General features: G+C 46.1%; 2 protein-coding genes and 1 long non-coding RNA gene across 10 annotated transcripts in view; 1 reads left to right on the top strand and 2 right to left on the bottom strand.

Moving 5' to 3' along the window:
* LOC116037189 (nucleolar transcription factor 1-A-like) overlaps positions 1-16,278 on the bottom strand; it is a 23,543-nt gene extending 7,265 nt beyond the window's left edge. The window contains exons 1-14 of one of the 7 annotated variants that reach the window (XM_036005029.1): positions 15,550-16,275; positions 13,735-13,833; positions 12,560-12,735; positions 11,372-11,455; positions 5,817-5,972; positions 5,021-5,085; positions 3,821-3,941; positions 3,623-3,733; positions 3,365-3,492; positions 3,242-3,257; positions 2,510-2,635; positions 776-817; positions 545-646; positions 10-192 (exon numbers count right to left, since the gene is read on the bottom strand). In XM_036005029.1, the coding sequence (XP_035860922.1) occupies positions 10-192; positions 545-646; positions 776-817; positions 2,510-2,635; positions 3,242-3,257; positions 3,365-3,492; positions 3,623-3,733; positions 3,821-3,941; positions 5,021-5,085; positions 5,817-5,972; positions 11,372-11,455; positions 12,560-12,735; positions 13,735-13,795 (1,371 nt within the window). In that variant the 5' untranslated portion in view covers positions 13,796-13,833; positions 15,550-16,275. Of the gene's footprint in view, positions 1-9; positions 193-544; positions 647-775; positions 818-2,509; positions 2,652-3,241; positions 3,258-3,364; positions 3,493-3,622; positions 3,734-3,820; positions 3,942-5,020; positions 5,086-5,816; positions 5,973-11,371; positions 11,456-12,559; positions 12,736-13,734; positions 13,834-15,549 lie in introns of all 7 variants that reach the window. The other 6 variants (XM_036005030.1, XM_036005028.1, XM_036005031.1 and 3 more) reach the window with 6 other exon arrangements.
* The window catches only part of LOC118495833, a 145,288-nt gene that overhangs the window by 31,241 nt on the left and 96,547 nt on the right, over positions 1-17,500 (top strand). The gene's annotated exons all lie outside the window — the stretch shown is intronic.
* LOC118495823 (zinc finger protein 335-like) overlaps positions 1-17,500 on the bottom strand; it is a 96,192-nt gene that overhangs the window by 12,293 nt on the left and 66,399 nt on the right. The window lies entirely within an intron of this gene.

Here is a 17,500-nt window from a genome sequence, read left to right as displayed (position 1 = left end):
GGAGCTCACTCTGTATTTGGCCAGGTAGTCTCCCATCACGCTGTGTTGCCACATCTCCTCGGCTGTTTTCGGCGTCTCCGGGAGCTTCGCCGCCTTCTTCCCGTCCCGTCTGTCTTTGGGCTGTCCGGCGGGCGTCCACGTCTCTGGCTCCGCCTCCCGACACCGCTCCTGGGATGGACGGGAAACATACACCTGACAGGTGAGTTCAGACCGCCCCACTTCTATTCTGTGTCTGTCTGTCTGTCTGTCTGTGTGTGTGTGTGTGTGTGTGTGTGTGTGTGTGTCTGTGTGTGTGTGTGTGTGTCTCTCTGTGGTGTGTGTGTGTGTGTCTCTCTGTGGTGTGTGTGTGTGTGTGTGTGTGTGTGTGTGTCTCTCTGTGTTGTGTGTGTGTGTGTGTGTGTGTGTATGTGTCTCTCTGTGTTATGTGTGTGTGTCTCTGTGTGTGTGTGTGTGTGTGTCTCTCTGTGTGTGTGTGTGTGTGTGTGTGTGTGTGTGTGTGTGTGTGTGTGTCTGTGTGTGTGTGTGTGTGTGTGTGTGTTGACACCTTGACAGAAGGAGACTTGGCTCTGTGGGGGCTGGCCCCCAGCTTGGCCCCGCCCAGTTTCTCCTCGCCCATGACCCGGCCTCGTTCCTCGTCGGGGAGACTCTGAAAACACAGTCCCACTTTATTCAAAACTACTTTATTTATAGTGTGAAGCAGGAGAAAGTCATCATGTGGATATTGTCAGGTTGACTGAAGACGTGATAAGTGACTGAAGGAGAGATGTTGCCGTACCTCCAGAAACCTCTGCAGGTCGATGTCGTACTGCTTCTTCCTCTGAAACACAAACAGCAGAAGAACAGGAAGTGAGAGCAGGTTTCACGTTGAGGAGTTTGGGAATGCTCGGCTGAATCTCACTTCTCTTAAACCAACCAGACCCACCAACCAGACCCACCAACCAGACCCAGACCCACCAACCAGACACACCAACCGTTGGTGTGTCTGGTTGGTGGGTCTGGTTGGTGGGTGGGTCTGGTTGGTGGGTGTGTCTGGTTGGTGGGTGGGTCTAGTTGGTGGGTGGGTCTGGTTGGTGGGTCTGGTTGGTGGGTGGGTCTGGTTGGTGGGTCTGGTTAGTGGGTCTGGTTGGTGGGTCTGGTTGGTGGGTCTGGTTGGTGGGTGGGTCTGGTTGGTGGGTCTGGTTAGTGGGTCTGGTTGGTGGGTCTGGTTGGTGGGTCTGGTTGGTGGGTGGGTCTGGTTGGTGGGTCTGGTTAGTGGGTCTGGTTGGTGGGTCTGGTTGGTGGGTCTGGTTAGTGGGTCTGGTTAGTGGGTCTGGTTGGTGGGTCTGGTTGGTGGGTCTGGTTGGTGGGTGGGTCTGGTTGGTGGGTCTGGTTAGTGGGTCTGGTTGGTGGGTCTGGTTGGTGGGTCTGGTTAGTGGGTCTGGTTAGTGGGTCTGGTTGGTGGGTCTGGTTGGTGGGTCTGGTTGGTGGGTGGGTCTGGTTGGTGGGTCTGGTTAGTGGGTCTGGTTAGTGGGTCTGGTTGGTGGGTCTGGGCCTTCAGGCTGCTCTCAGGCTCCGTTCACGCCACAAGTCTTAATGCTTAATTTGGATTTTTTTTGGAAGTGGTCTCCATCCGATTTGAGTGTTCACACTACTTCTGGAGACGTCCGAGCTGGTCACCTGACCCAGATTTGGGCCACTATTGCCTGCAGTCTGAACCTATAGCCTCTGTGTCGTCGCTCCTCGGAGATAGCCAATCAGAGAAGTGAGATTCAGCACTGGTGTGATGTCAGCGCTGGTGTGATGTCAGCGCTGGTGTGATGTCACAACCCAGTCTCCCGGCAGTTTGTGTAAATGTGACGTTATTTTTAATCTATTGATTCATGTTCATGGGGACGTTTTTCTCGTTTTTTACGTGTAAATGTGACGTTATTTTCTCGGGGAAAGGACGCCGGGAAACGGCCGAAAATGACGCTCAATAAGCTGGGAGGCGGCCCGCTGGGAACACGCCACAATAACGGGACGGCGGAGGTTGGGTTTAGGAGAAAACCGACGGAGAAAGGGCGCCTTACACGCCGGGAGATGGCCACGGGGGACGCACCACAATAACACACGGGACAAAACGCCACGCGATCCCCGGGAAACAAAACGCCACACGCGGGACGCGATCCCCGCTCGCCAGGGTGAAAGTCCTGTGTTGGTTGACCCATCCACCCCCCCGACCAACCGCAGATTTTCAGCTCTTTATTCTACTCCCTACCATTTTCGTGCTGTGACCACAAAATATGCTTCCCATTGAAATACATTACTTCACATGTTCGTGCTGACCACCACGTAAAAAACGAGAAAAACCTCTCCGTGAACACGTATCAATAGATTAAAAATAACGTGACATTTACACGAACTGCCGTGAGACCGGGCTGGATGTCAGCGCGGGTGTGATGTCAGTGCTGGTGTGATGTCAGCGCTGGTGTGATGTCAGCGCTAGTGTGATGTCAGCGCTAGTGTGATGTCAGCGCTGGTTGGTACCAACCTGCTCGCAGCGTTTCTGGAACATGTCCTTCTCTTTCTGCGTCATCATCTTCCACTGTTTACTGCAGAGTACCATCCGCTCAGTACTCGGGACGTCCTTCATGTTCACCATCAGCTCAGCGCAGTACAGGGAGTACCCATTACTGCAAACACACACACAGCTGTTAGTACAGGGAGTACCCATTACTGCAAACACATACACAGCTGGTAGTACAGGGAGTACCCATTACTGCAAACACATACACAGCTGTTAGTACAGGGAGTACCCATTACTGCAAACACATACACAGCTGGTAGTACAGGGAGTACCCATTACTGCAAACACATACACAGCTGGTAGTACAGGGAGTACCCATTACTGCAAACACATACACAGCTGGTAGTACAGGGAGTACCCATTACTGCAAACACATACACAGCTGGTAGTACAGGGAGTACCCATTACTGCAAACACATACACAGCTGGTAGTACAAGGAGTACCCATTACTGCACATACACAGCTGTTAGTACAGAGAGTACCCATTACTGCAAACACATACACATACACAGCTGTTAGTACAGGGAGTACCCATTACTGCAAACACATACACAGCTGGTAGTACAGGGAGTACCCATTACTGCAAACACATACACACACACAGCTGTTAGTACAGGGAGTACCCATTACTGCAAACACATACACAGCTGTTAGTACAGGGAGTACCCATTACTGCACATACACAGCTGTTAGTACAGAGAGTACCCATTACTGCAAACACATACACATACACAGCTGTTAGTACAGGGAGTACCCATTGCTGTACACACACACACACACACACACACACACACACAGCTGGAGAGTAGGAGACTCACGGTGGGGGTTTGGTTGGTCGTCCATCAAACTTGTCCTTCAGCTGTCTTTCTGCTTTAGTGAGGACCGACCGGACCGGGTCATCAGAGGACACATCAGGATGGGCCTCATGGTACGCTCTCATACTGCCCTACACACACACACACACACACACACACACACACAAAGAGACAAAGACACACACACACACACACAGGTCAGTCTGGTCTGTCTGGTCTGTTCTGGGTCTGTTCTGGGTCAGTCCTGTCTGGGTCTGGTACCTCGTAGTCTTTCTGCAGCTCCAGAGCTTTGCTGATCCATTTGAGTCTCCTCTTGTCTGAGAGCTGGGACCACTGTCTCCTCAGAGCCTCCTTCAGCTCCTTCTGGCTCACCTGCAGACAACAAGGAGGAGACATTGTGTGTTTTTGTGTGTTTCTGTGTGTGTGTGTGTGTGTGTGTGTGTGTGTGTGTGTGTGTACATCAGGGTGGATCTTCATGTAGGTCTTCTTCTCGTGGTTGTACCACAGCTGTTGGGGGGTTTTAGGTTTCTCTGGCAGGTCAGACTTCTTCCTCTCTTCTATCAGCTCCGGATGGTCCTCCCTGCAGGCAGCTCAAGTTAGCAACGCTACACGCCACACGCTACACATTACACATTACACGCTACACATTACAGGCTACATGCTACACGCCACACGCTACACATTACACGCTACAAATTACACATTACACGCTACACATTACAGGCTACATGCTACACGCCACACGCTACACATTACACGCTACACATTACACATTACACGCTACACATTACAGGCTACATGCTACACGCCACACGCTACACATTACATACTACACACTACACATTACACGCTACACATTACAGGCTACACGCTACACACTACAGGCTACATGCTACATGCCACATGCCACACGCCACACGCTACACACTACACATTACACGCTACACATTACACGCTACAGGCTACATGCTACACACCACACGCTACACACTACAGGCTACATGCTACACACCACACGCTACACACTACACGCTACAGGCTACACGCTACACACTACACGCTACAGGCTACATGCTACACACCACACGCTACACACTACACATTACACACAACACACTACACGCTACAGGCAACACGCTACACGCTAAATGTGACATGCTACATGCAACATGCTACACGCTACACACTACATGCTACACACTACATGCTACACGCTAAATGCTACATGATACACGCTAAATGCTACAGGCTACAGGCTACATGCTACACGCTAAATGCGACATGCTACACGCTACACACTACATGCTACACGTTAAATGCTACACGCTAAATGCTACAGGCTACACGCTACAGGCTACATGCTGTACACTACACACTACATGCTACACGCTAAATGCTACAGGCTACACGCTACATGCGACATGCTACACGCAACATGCTACAAGCTACACGCTACATGCTACACACTACATGCTACATGCTAAATGCTACATGCTACATGCTAAATGCTACAGGCTACACGCTACAGGCTACACGCTGCACACTACAGGCTACACGCTACAGGCTACACGCTACAGGCTACACACTACATGCTAAACAATAAGCATAATGTCAGCAGCTGATATCTGGGGGTTGACGGTCACATTTAGAGGAACTTACTTGAATCGAGCCATGTTCTTCTCAAACTCTTCTTTCTCCCGCTGGAACTCTGTGATGTACTTTTGCTGCAGGAATCAAAAATAATTATTATTAATCAAAATAATTATTATTAATCAAAAGTATTATTAATCAAAATAACTTATTATTTAAAAAATGGTCCTGACCGAAAGATAAGATCGCCTGTACAAGCTTGTTGAGAATGAGGCAGGAACCCTGAGTGTGTGTCTGTGTGTGTGTGTGTGTGTGTGTGTGTGGGTGTGTGTCTGTGTGTGTGTGTGTGTGTGTGTGTGTGTGTGTGTGTGTGTGTGTGTGTGTGTGTGTGTGTGTGTGTGTGTGTGTGGTGTGTCTCTATGTGTGTGTGTGTGTGTGTGTTTCTCTGTGTGTGAGTGTGTGTGTGTTTCTATGTGTGTGTGTCTCTATGTGTGTGTGTGTGTGTGTGTGTGTGTGTCTCTATGTGTGTGTGTGTGTGTGTGTGTGTGTGTGTGTGTGTGTGTGTGTGTGTGTGTGTTTCTATGTGTGTGCGTGTGTGTGTGTGTGTGTGTGTGTTTCTATGTGTGTGCGTGTGTGTGTGTGTGTGTGTGTGTGTTTCTATGTGTGCGTGTGTGTGTGTGTGTGTGTGTGTGTGTGTGTTTCTCGGTGTGTGTGTGTGTTTCTCTGTGTGTGTGTGTGTGTGTGTTTCTCTGTGTGTGTGTGTGTGTGTGTGTGTGTTTCTCTGTGTGTGTGTGTTTCTGTGTGTGTGTGTGTGTGTGTGTGTGTGTGTGTGTGTGTGTGTGTGTGTGTGTGTGTGTGTGTGTACCTTCTTCTTGTCAGGCAGCTCCTTGTACTTCTTGGACAGGATCTTGGTCAGGTCCAGGTTGCTCATCTCTGGGTGGATTTTGGCGTATTTGGCTCTCTTCTCCATGAAGAAGCGGAAGTACGGAGTCAGAGGTTTTTTAGGGAAGTCTGGATGAGTCTGTTAGAAAGCAGAGAGACTGGGTCAAAGGTCAAAGCCTCTCAGAAATACTAAAGAATAGAGAGAGAGAGAGAGAGAGAGAGAGAGAGAGAGAGAGAGAGAGAGAGAGAGAGATAGATAGAACTACAGTTTATGTTTATTAAATTAAGCCCAAAATACGTCACTGACTAGAAATCGCTAGTATCAGCTAGCGCAAGCTAACGTCAACGTTAGGTAGCCGCTAACACTAGCTAGAAGGGTTTGTGGTGACTTTGCCTGGAACGCTACCAAGTCGGGAGTCGTGACTTGAAGTCCTAACTTACAGGCTAAACATTGTGTCCTGAACGCAGCATCAGTCCTCGACGCAGCGGCTCAGGGTTCGAGTCCGACCTGGGGCCATTTGCTGCATGTCTTCCCCCCCCTTCCTGTCTACAGCTGTCCTGTCTATTAAAGGCGAAAATGCCCAAAAAATTAGCTTAAAAAAGAAAAGGTGTGCACCAACAAGTCAGTAGGCCCAGATGGACTCCCAGCATGGTGTCTCTGGACACACACACCGTCCCAGCTTTATGGAAGAAATCCACCATCACACACCAGTCCCTCCAGAAAAACATAATTATGCCATCCCATAATTCAATGCGTAATCAGCCAAAGTCCGCATATATTTCGGGGGTTTTAGATTTCTGCGCAAAATATGCGGGGCTTGCATGATTTCATAATCCCCACATTTTCGTTGTAAAAAGTCCCATATATCTTAGCAGAAAGATGAAAAATGTTGCGTTTACTTCACACAAGAGCAGCCGTTTTCCCCTGTTGCCATGGGAACGTTATGAAGTGACGTAATTACGCAACGTGATCATCATCGAAAAGCTGTAAACCCCACGATGAAACCACAGTTTTAAAGAGTTCCCGCAATTTCGTAGGTAAGTATGTAGGTAGGTAGGCAGGCAGTAATTAAGTAAGTAAGTAGGTAGGTAGGTAGGTAGGTAGGCAGGCAGGCAGTAAGTAAGAGGACACATCAGGATGGGCCTCATGGTACGCTCTCATACTGCCCTACACACACACACACACACACACACACACACACACACACACACAAAGAGACAAAGACACACGCACACACACACACCGGTCAGTCTGGTCTGTCTGGTCTGTTCTGGGTCTGTTCTGGGTCAGTCCGGTCTGTAAGTAAGTAGGTAGGTAGGCAGTAAGTAGGTAGGTAGGTAGGCAGTAAGTAAGTAAGTAGGTAGGTAGGCAGTAAGTAAGTAAGTAGGTAGGTAGGTAGGTAGGCAGTAAGTAAGTAAGTAGGTAGGTAGTAAGTAAGTAGGTAGGCAGTAAGTAAGTAAGTAGGTAGGTAGGCAGTAAGTAAGTAGGTAGGTAGGTAGGTAGGCAGTAAGTAAGTAAGTAGGTAGGTAGGTAGGTAGGCAGTAAGTAAGTAAGTAGGTAGGTAGGTAGGTAGGCAGTAAGTAAGTAAGTAGGTAGGTAGGTAGGCAGTAAGTAAGTAGGTAGGTAGGCAGTAAGTAAGTAAGTAGGTAGGCAGTAAGTAAGTAAGTAGGTAGGTAGGTAGGCAGTAAGTAAGTAAGTAGGTAGGCAGTAAGTAAGTAGGTAGGTAGGCAGTAAGTAAGTAAGTAGGTAGGTAGGCAGTAAGTAAGTAGGTAGGTAGGTAGGTAGGCAGTAAGTAAGTAGGTAGGTAGGTAGGCAGTAAGTAAGTAGGTAGGTAGGTAGGTAGGCAGTAAGTAGGTAGGTAGGTAGGTAGGCAGTAAGTAAGTAAGTAGGTAGGTAGGCAGTAAGTAAGTAGGTAGGTAGGTAGGTAGGCAGTAAGTAAGTAGGTAGGTAGGTAGGCAGTAAGTAAGTAGGTAGGTAGGTAGGTAGGCAGTAAGTAAGTAAGTAGGTAGGTAGGTAGGTAGGCAGTAAGTAAGTAGGTAGGTAGGTAGGTAGGCAGTAAGTAAGTAGGTAGGTAGGTAGGCAGTAAGTAAGTAAGTAAGTAGGTAGGTAGGCAGTAAGTAAGTAGGTAGGTAGGTAGGTAGGCAGTAAGTAAGTAAGTAGGTAGGTAGGCAGTAAGTAAGTAGGTAGGTAGGTAGGCAGTAAGTAAGTAAGTAGGTAGGTAGGTAGGTAGGCAGTAAGTAAGTAGGTAGGTAGGTAGGTAGGCAGTAAGTAAGTAGGTAGGTAGGTAGGCAGTAAGTAAGTAAGTAAGTAGGTAGGTAGGCAGTAAGTAAGTAGGTAGGTAGGTAGGTAGGCAGTAAGTAAGTAGGTAGGTAGGTAGGCAGTAAGTAAGTAAGTAAGTAGGTAGGTAGGTAGGCAGTAAGTAAGTAGGTAGGTAGGTAGGTAGGCAGTAAGTAAGTAAGTAGGTAGGTAGGCAGTAAGTAAGTAGGTAGGTAGGTAGGCAGTAAGTAAGTAGGTAGGTAGGCAGTAAGTAAGTAGGTAGGTAGGTAGGCAGTAAGTAAGTAAGTAGGTAGGTAGGCAGTAAGTAAGTAGGTAGGTAGGTAGGCAGTAAGTAAGTAAGTAGGTAGGTAGGCAGTAAGTAAGTAAGTAGGTAGGTAGGTAGGCAGTAAGTAAGTAGGTAGGTAGGTAGGCAGTAAGTAAGTAAGTAGGTAGGCAGTAAGTAAGTAAGTAAGTAGGTAGGTAGGCAGTAAGTATGTAGGTAGGTAGGCAGTAAGTAAGTAGGTAGGTAGGTAGGTAGGTAGGTAGGCAGTAAGTAAGTAAGTAGGTAGGTAGGCAGTAAGTAAGTAGGTAGGTAGGTAGGCAGTAAGTAAGTAAGTAGGTAGGTAGGTAGGCAGTAAGTAAGTAAGTAGGTAGGCAGTAAGTAAGTAAGTAGGTAGGCAGTAAGTAAGTAAGTAGGTAGGCAGTAAGTAAGTAAGTAGGTAGGTAGGTAGGTAGGCAGTAAGTAAGTAAGTAGGTAGGTAGGCAGTAAGTAAGTAAGTAGGTAGGTAGGCAGTAAGTAAGTAGGTAGGTAGGCAGTAAGTAAGTAGGTAGGTAGGTAGGCAGTAAGTAAGTAGGTAGGTAGGCAGTAAGTAAGTAGGTAGGTAGGTAGGCAGTAAGTAAGTAAGTAGGTAGGTAGGCAGTAAGTAAGTAAGTAGGTAGGTAGGCAGTAAGTAAGTAAGTAGGTAGGTAGGTAGGCAGTAAGTAAGTAGGTAGGTAGGTAGGCAGTAAGTAAGTAAGTAGGTAGGTAGGTAGGCAGTAAGTAAGTAAGTAGGTAGGCAGTAAGTAAGTAGGTAGGTAGGCAGTAAGTAAGTAAGTAGGTAGGTAGGTAGGCAGTAAGTAAGTAAGTAGGTAGGTAGGCAGTAAGTAAGTAGGTAGGTAGGCAGTAAGTAAGTAAGTAGGTAGGTAGGCAGTAAGTAAGTAAGTAGGTAGGTAGGTAGGTAGGCAGTAAGTAAGTAAGTAGGTAGGTAGGCAGTAAGTAGGTAGGTAGGTAGGCAGTAAGTAAGTAAATAGGTAGGTAGGTAGGCAGTAAGTAAGTAAGTAGGTAGGCAGTAAGTAAGTAAGTAGGTAGGTAGGTAGGCAGTAAGTAAGTAGGTAGGTAGGTAGGTAGGTAGGTAGGCAGTAAGTAAGTAGGTAGGTAGGTAGGCAGTAAGTAACTAGGTAGGTAGGTAGGCAGTAAGTAAGTAAGTAGGTAGGTAGGTAGGCAGTAAGTAAGTAGGTAGGTAGGTAGGTAGGCAGTAAGTAAGTAAGTAGGTAGGTAGGTAGGCAGTAAGTAAGTAGGTAGGTAGGTAGGCAGTAAGTAAGTAAGTAGGTAGGTAGGTAGGCAGTAAGTAAGTAAGTAGGTAGGTAGGTAGGTAGGCAGTAAGTAAGTAGGTAGGTAGGTAGGCAGTAAGTAAGTAAGTAGGTAGGTAGGTAGGCAGTAAGTAAGTAAGTAGGTAGGTAGGCAGTAAGTAAGTAAGTAGGTAGGTAGGCAGTAAGTAAGTAGGTAGGTAGGTAGGTAGGCAGTAAGTAAGTAAGTAGGTAGGTAGGTAGTAAGTAAGTAGGTAGGTAGGTAGGCAGTAAGTAAGTAAGTAGGTAGGTAGGTAGGCAGTAAGTAAGTAAGTAGGTAGGTAGGCAGTAAGTAAGTAAGTAGGTAGGTAGGCAGTAAGTAAGTAGGTAGGTAGGTAGGTAGGCAGTAAGTAAGTAAGTAGGTAGGTAGGTAGGCAGTAAGTAAGTAAGTAGGTAGGTAGGTAGGCAGTAAGTAAGTAAGTAGGTAGGTAGGTAGGCAGTAAGTAAGTAAGTAGGTAGGTAGGCAGTAAGTAAGTAAGTAGGTAGGTAGGCAGTAAGTAAGTAGGTAGGTAGGTAGGCAGTAAGTAAGTAAGTAGGTAGGTAGGTAGGCAGTAAGTAAGTAGGTAGGTAGGTAGGTAGGCAGTAAGTAAGTAGGTAGGTAGGCAGTACGTAAGTAAGTAGGTAGGTAGGTAGGTAGTAAGTAAGTAAGTAGGTAGGTAGGTAGGTAGGCAGTAAGTAAGTAAGTAGGTAGGTAGGTAGGTAGGTAGGCAGTAAGTAAGTAAGTAGGTAGGTAGGTAGGCAGTAAGTAAGTAGGTAGGTAGGTAGGTAGGCAGTAAGTAAGTAGGTAGGTAGGTAGGCAGTAAGTAAGTAGGTAGGTAGGTAGGCAGTAAGTAAGTAAGTAGGTAGGTAGGCAGTAAGTAAGTAAGTAGGTAGGTAGGCAGTAAGTAAGTAGGTAGGTAGGTAGGTAGGCAGTAAGTAAGTAAGTAGGTAGGTAGGTAGGCAGTAAGTAAGTAAGTAGGTAGGTAGGTAGGTAGGCAGTAAGTAAGTAAGTAGGTAGGTAGGCAGTACGTAAGTAAGTAGGTAGGTAGGTAGGTAGTAAGTAAGTAAGTAGGTAGGTAGGTAGGTAGGCAGTAAGTAAGTAAGTAGGTAGGTAGGTAGGCAGTAAGTAAGTAGGTAGGTAGGTAGGCAGTAAGTAAGTAGGTAGGTAGGTAGGTAGGTAGGCAGTAAGTAAGTAACTATCGAAAAGCTGCAAACCCCGCGATGAAACCACAGTTTTTGCAAGTTCCCGCAATTTCATCGCATAAAATTGCATAAATATCCCGCATATTCCATCGCATTTTTTAAGAAAACGTGCCGCATAATCAAGGATTTTAGCCCAAAACAATCACAAAAAACTCCCCATTTTTCTGGAAGGACTGATATACCAATTTGACCGCTAAACAGCACGTGACGTCGTTACACACAGGTTGTTATTGGCTGTAAAGCCGTTGGATGGAAACAGTCTTTCACCAGCTTCATTAGCACGAGTTCTTTTACCCAACTTCAGATAACTGGACTGACACGTGGATGGAAACGTAGCTCCTAACTTAGTATTTCAGAACCATGAATCAGACCTATCTGTCCGTGAGTCTCCCGAATTATAACCCTTGTTTACGGATGCGTGTTGTCATGCCAACTAACAACAATCTCCATTATGTTGTGTACTGATCACATGACCTGACTGGTTTCAGACTCACCTTCAGTTTCTTGCCTTTGTACGGATTCTTCACAAACTCAGTGGCATCAACGATGAGCTCCGTCATCGTTCTGTACTTACGGACCTGAAACACACACACACACACACACACACACACACACACACACACACAGAGACAGACACACACACAGAGACAGACACACACACACACACACACACACACACACACACACACACACAGAGACACACACACACACACAGAGACAGACACACACACACACACACACACACACACACACAGAGACAGACACACACACACACACACACACACACACACACACACACACACACACACACACACACACAGAGACAGACAGACACACACACACACAGAGAGACAGACACACACACACACACACACACACACACACAGAGAGACACACACACACACACACACACACAGAGACACACACACACACACACACACACACACACAGAGACAGACACACACACACACACACACACACACACACACAGACACACACACACACACACACACACAGAGAGACAGACACACACACACACACACACACAGACACACAGAGATAGACACACACACACACACACACACACACACACACACACACACACACACACAGAGACAGACACACACACACACACACACAGAGACAGACAGACACACACACACACACACACAGAGACAGACAGACACACACACACACACACACACACAGAGACAGACAGACACACACACACAGAGAGACAGACAGACACACACACACAGAGACAGACACACACACACACACAGAGACAGACAGACAGACAGACAGACATGATCAGTACATCCATCACAACAGGATTTATAATCAATAATAGAAATTTTCACCATTTTCACACGGTTTAGAGGAAAAAAACATCAAAAACATCACAAAAAACTAACTTTCAGCAGGAGAAAGTACCAACAATGTCGAAAAAACTGACTAAACTTCCCCAAAAAAATAAGTTAATAGCAACAACTACAACTGCAAAATAAAATGGGCGAAAGAGGTTTCAAAAATGTCGGGAAAACGAGCTGCAAAAAGCATCAAAATTGTCGGAAAAAGTGTCAAAACTATTACAACGGCAGGATTAAAACGGACCAATAGCAGAGCACCACCACTGAATAGTAGTGAGTATATTATGGGATGGCTGTGGTGAGGGTTCGTACGTCAGAGGAGACTTTCTGCCATTTCTGGCGGCACATTTCTCCGGTGAAGCTGCCGAAGCCGACTTTGTCCCAGTCGAAGTGCGACTCGGTGGTTTTGTACTTCATGGCGTCGGTGTCGGGCAGCAGAGTCCGGATCCTCTCCAGCAGCATCAGACAGTCCTCCTTCGTCCAATCATCTGCACACACACAGCGCCACGATGTAACTGAGTACATGTACTCCACTACTGTACTTCAGTCCAAATGTTGAGGTACTTGTACTTTACTTGAGTCTTTTCATGCCACTTTATACTTCTACTCCACTACATGATACTTACAGACTTTACTTAAGTAACATTTTCACTGCAGGACTTTAACTGTAACAGAGCATTTTATACAGTGTGGTATTAGTACTTTTACTACAGTAATCTGAATACTTTTTACCTGACAACACACCTGTCAGGTACTGCAGCTGTCTCTTAAAGGAACAGTACAACACTTTGTCTCCAAACTCTGCAGTCTACTCCAAAATAAGACTTTTTTGTGAAGGATTTGGGAACAACAATCTGTGAAACTGGTCCAGTATTAAACAAGAACCAAGCTGTAATGTAACCCTACAGGACTAATGTTCAGCAGCAGTTAGTCACTAACCCACCAGACTCCATGTAAATAATCAGGACTTTTATCATCGTAAAACACACTTCATTCAAAGTGGACAGAAACTAAATAAAACTACCAAAAGCCGTCTTGGTTCATCTTTCCACTGTTCCAACAATCACCACTCTGGTTTGGTTGAAATAAACCCTTAATTCATCCATTTACATGTGGAAATATGCTGGCTCTATACACGCTAAAAGTCCTGATTATTTACATGGAGTCTGGTGGAGATATGCTGGCTCTATACACGCTAAAAGTCCTGATTATTTACATGGAGTCTGGTGGAGATATGCTGGCTCTATACACGCTAAAAGTCCTGATTATTTACATGGAGTCTGGTGGAGATATGCTGGCTCTATACACGCTAAAAGTCCTGATTATTTACATGGAGTCTGGTGGAGATATGCTGGCTCTATACACGCTAAAAGTCCTGATTATTTACATGGAGTCTGGTGGAAATATGCTGGCTCTATACACGCTAAAAGTACTGATTATTTACATGGAGTCTGGTGGGTTGAGAAAAACGAGCAGGTGTTGGTTACCTGGTTCACTCTTGATCCTGGCGCTCTGAGCCGCAGAGACGCTGCTGCTGCCGTTCATCATGCAGCGAGTGACGGAGAGGACTCCGCTGCCTCACTCCTCTACACACACACACACACACACACACACACACACACACACACACACACACACACACACACACACACACACACACACACACACACACACACACACACACACACACACACACACACACACACACACACACACGTTTCCAGAAGATTAGTAATGCTGCTTACACCAAGGTCCTCCCCTACCTTTGTTATGTAACTTAATAACACCTTCAGACAGTTTGTGCCTCTCCTCTCATCCTCAACGTTAGTTTGATTTCTGGTTTCAGAGTGATGAAGACAGCTGGATATAAAACAGGATGGCGGCTCTACAGGACGATTATTTTCTTGACATTTTCCTTGGCAACTATCAGGTTTTTTCCCAAAAGATGAACAGATTTCTGTAATGAATTGGCTTGAAAAATATTGCAAACATCTGCCAAAATGGGAAAAAAAAATCTGACCGGGGGACACCATGTAGGTCTGGGTTGAGCCCCATAAAATAAAAAGCAGCTAATGTCAATAACGTTTTCCCCCAAAAACATAAAGCCCTCAGCGCTCTGATCCCCGACTGGTCTGACCCTGACTGACCGGCCGAGGCAACCTGTCCCCGGCTGTTCTGACCCTGACTGACCGGCCGAGGTAACCTGTCCCCGGCTGCGGTGCGTCACCGCGGCCCGCTGACAAGGTCAAACTGCGGGGCGAAGATTACGCGATGTATTCCCGTATTACAGGTGTAAACTGAATATTTAGCCTCAGCGTGAAACTGCTCAACAATGTTATGAGCTCAGTGTGTGTTGAACCCAGAACAGGTCATTCTGAGGGCAGGCTGGACTCCACTATAATGTTTATCCAGACTCCATTCAAAAATCTGTCACTTTAAATAAAAAAGCGCTTATATAAACCTATATATGTAAACATACAGCTAATGTGAGACACTGTCGTCGATCTTTATGAGCAACTAATTTATTCGGCAGGAATTAAATTTATTTAAAAAAGAAAAAACGTTCTTAAAAGTGGCTCCATTTCTAAATATGATGCCTCCAAAACAGAGCACGGAGGGCAGTAGAGAGTCGGTTGGATCGACTCGGCAGAAGTCAAGAGTTTGTCTGAAATCAACTGTTTACGAGCCGAATTCACAAAGACATAAACGAGAATATCGATGTATGTTTTATATAAGACAAAAGTCTGGCGCCGTGTTTAGTTTTAGGGTTTCTAAATGGAGTTTGTTAGTGCGACGTGCAGCGGTAACGTTAGCTGAGAGCAGCGGGCCGTCAGGCTGCAGCTGCCCCAGTAATGGCGTCCGTTCTCCGGCAGGAGTCACCACGTAGCTTCCGCTGAACTGTACTGTACACTTAGCTAAAGCTTTTTTACCTAAATGTGTAAACTGAGACAATACAAACACGAGATTAATATTAAAGCGTTTGAACACAAAATGTTTTCGTACACGTGTGCAAGCAGATAATTGCAGCGTTTAGCAAAACTGCTTAAAAGGTAAAATTCGTCGACATACAGTGTCTTTGGTTGCATAAAATATGGGATTAAAATGACGTTATGTTCATCTGGTGTGAGTTATTTAACTGCCAAAGTGCAGATTTGTGCAGATTTGGGTGCTGAGCGGGCTGGATGACAAGCAGCTGCCCCAGAAGCCTTCACTGCGAAGCCGCCATGAATGTTCTGGAGACTCGGGGACAAACGACCAGAAAAACCCACAAATATGCTTTAAAATCACAACTAACTACTCACCTGCAGATTGAGACAGAAACCCGATTTAATACTGCACACCACTGTGGTCGTTTGGATTATTTCGGGACTTTCAAAGTGTGTTTTTTTCAGCCGTAAACCCCGGGGAGTCAGCTCGAAACGGATCCGACAAAAGGAGCGTCTAGTCCGGTATGAAACCCCGCCCAGCGCCGCGGGGGGAGGAACTCCGGGAGAAAACATGAGGACAAAAGACGGAGGATGAAACCAGAGACATCGGCTACAAAACACCAGCCAACCCCGCTGAAAAACTACTTTACATGTATCAGTAGCCTAGCATTTTTATTTTATGTATTTTTCACAGAGTAAAAATAAATTAAAAACACACTGCGACAGCGGACAGCGTCTTGTTCTTGAAATCTCCCCTCCTGACTTTAACCTGGTCCGGGGCCAGATGCTGAAACCAGCGGCGGGGAGACAGAGCACTGGGGCCCGGGGACAGAGATGCAGTCTGGGGGCCGCGGAGGAGAGCGGCTGTCTCGCACATCCAGACTCCGAGAAGAGGAACCAAAGTGTAGGCATCAGTCTCCCATCTGTTTAGGGCTCCCTCCCCGGAGAAGAGGAGTCTCCCCTCTGTTTAGGGCTCCCTCCCCGGCCTGTCGCGGTGCTAATCAGCGGCTCCGAGTCTGCAAAGTAACCCGCATCCTGCAGGACAGAAGCCCGCATCCACATGGCATCCTGCCCGCCGAGAACACATCTTCTGCGGGTCCGATCTCCATCGAGTCACCGGTGCCCTCCCCCGGAGAAATGATCGATCTATAGGCTACATCCAGCTGTAAATACACCTGTCCTCCTGCCGGGAAACTCTCCACAGGTGAGGGGAGGTGGAGGTGGAGGCGGGGGTTCCAGCATCAGATGGTTGGTTGGTTTTATTGGTGTGTATAACAGACAAGTAAACAGTCCCACAACCAACCCTCCCTAACGTCGTGTTGTGGTTAGAAAAAATTGGAAAAAAATATAGTGTATATTATATTGTTTTATTTCTTAAATAAAGTACAGTTTTATTATAAATAAAATACATTTTCTACAGAATCTACTGAGACTTTATTTATGGTTCACAAATTAATTAATAAAACGGAAAAATTCTGTCTGGACCAGAGAGAGAGAGAGTGTGTGTGTGTGTGTGTGTGTGTGTGTGTGTGTGTGTGTGTGCTGTCCAACTGACTACCGCCACCTGCTGGTCCGGATGATGGAAAGTTAAACACTGAAACAACAAACCCTTAATATCGTTTTTTTGACTGATGGGACAACAATCTTTGGAATTAGTCCAGTACACAACTTACATCATTTAGTTAAAGAGTAAGATCCTTTTAGTTTAACATGAAACAGCCCCAAAATCACCATCACCAAACTTCACCAGACTCCATGTAAATAATCAGGACTTTTAGCGTGTATAGAGCCAGCATATTTCCACCAGACTCCATGTAAATAATCAGGACTTTTAGCGTGTATAGAGCCAGCATATTTCCACCAGACTCCATGTAAATAATCAATACTTTTAGTGTGTATACAGCCAGCATATTTCCACCAGACTCCATGTAAATAATCAGGACTTTTAGCGTGTATAGAGCCAGCATATCTCCACATGTAAATGGGTGAATTAAGGGTTTATTTCAACCAAACCAGAGTGGTGATTGTTGGAACAGTGGAAAGATGAACCAAGACGGCTTTTGATAGTTTGATTTAGTTTCTGTCCACTTTGAATGAAGTGTGTTTTAGGAAAATGTCAAGAAAATAATCGTCCTGTAGAGCCGCCATCCTGTTTTATATCCAGCTGTCTTCATCACTCTGAAACCAGAAATCAAACTAACGTTGAGGATGAGAGGAGAGGCACAAACTGTCTGAAGGTGTTATTAAGTTACATAACAAAGGTAGGGGAGGACCTTGGTGTAAGCAGCATTACTAATCTTCTGGAAACGTGTGCGTGTGTGTGTGT

This window comes from Sander lucioperca, chromosome 9 (assembly GCF_008315115.2).
Source record: "Sander lucioperca isolate FBNREF2018 chromosome 9, SLUC_FBN_1.2, whole genome shotgun sequence".
NCBI lineage: Eukaryota > Metazoa > Chordata > Actinopteri > Perciformes > Percidae > Sander > Sander lucioperca.
The sequence above is the reverse complement of the archived record's forward strand: the minus strand, read 5'-3'. Positions and strand labels throughout refer to the sequence as shown.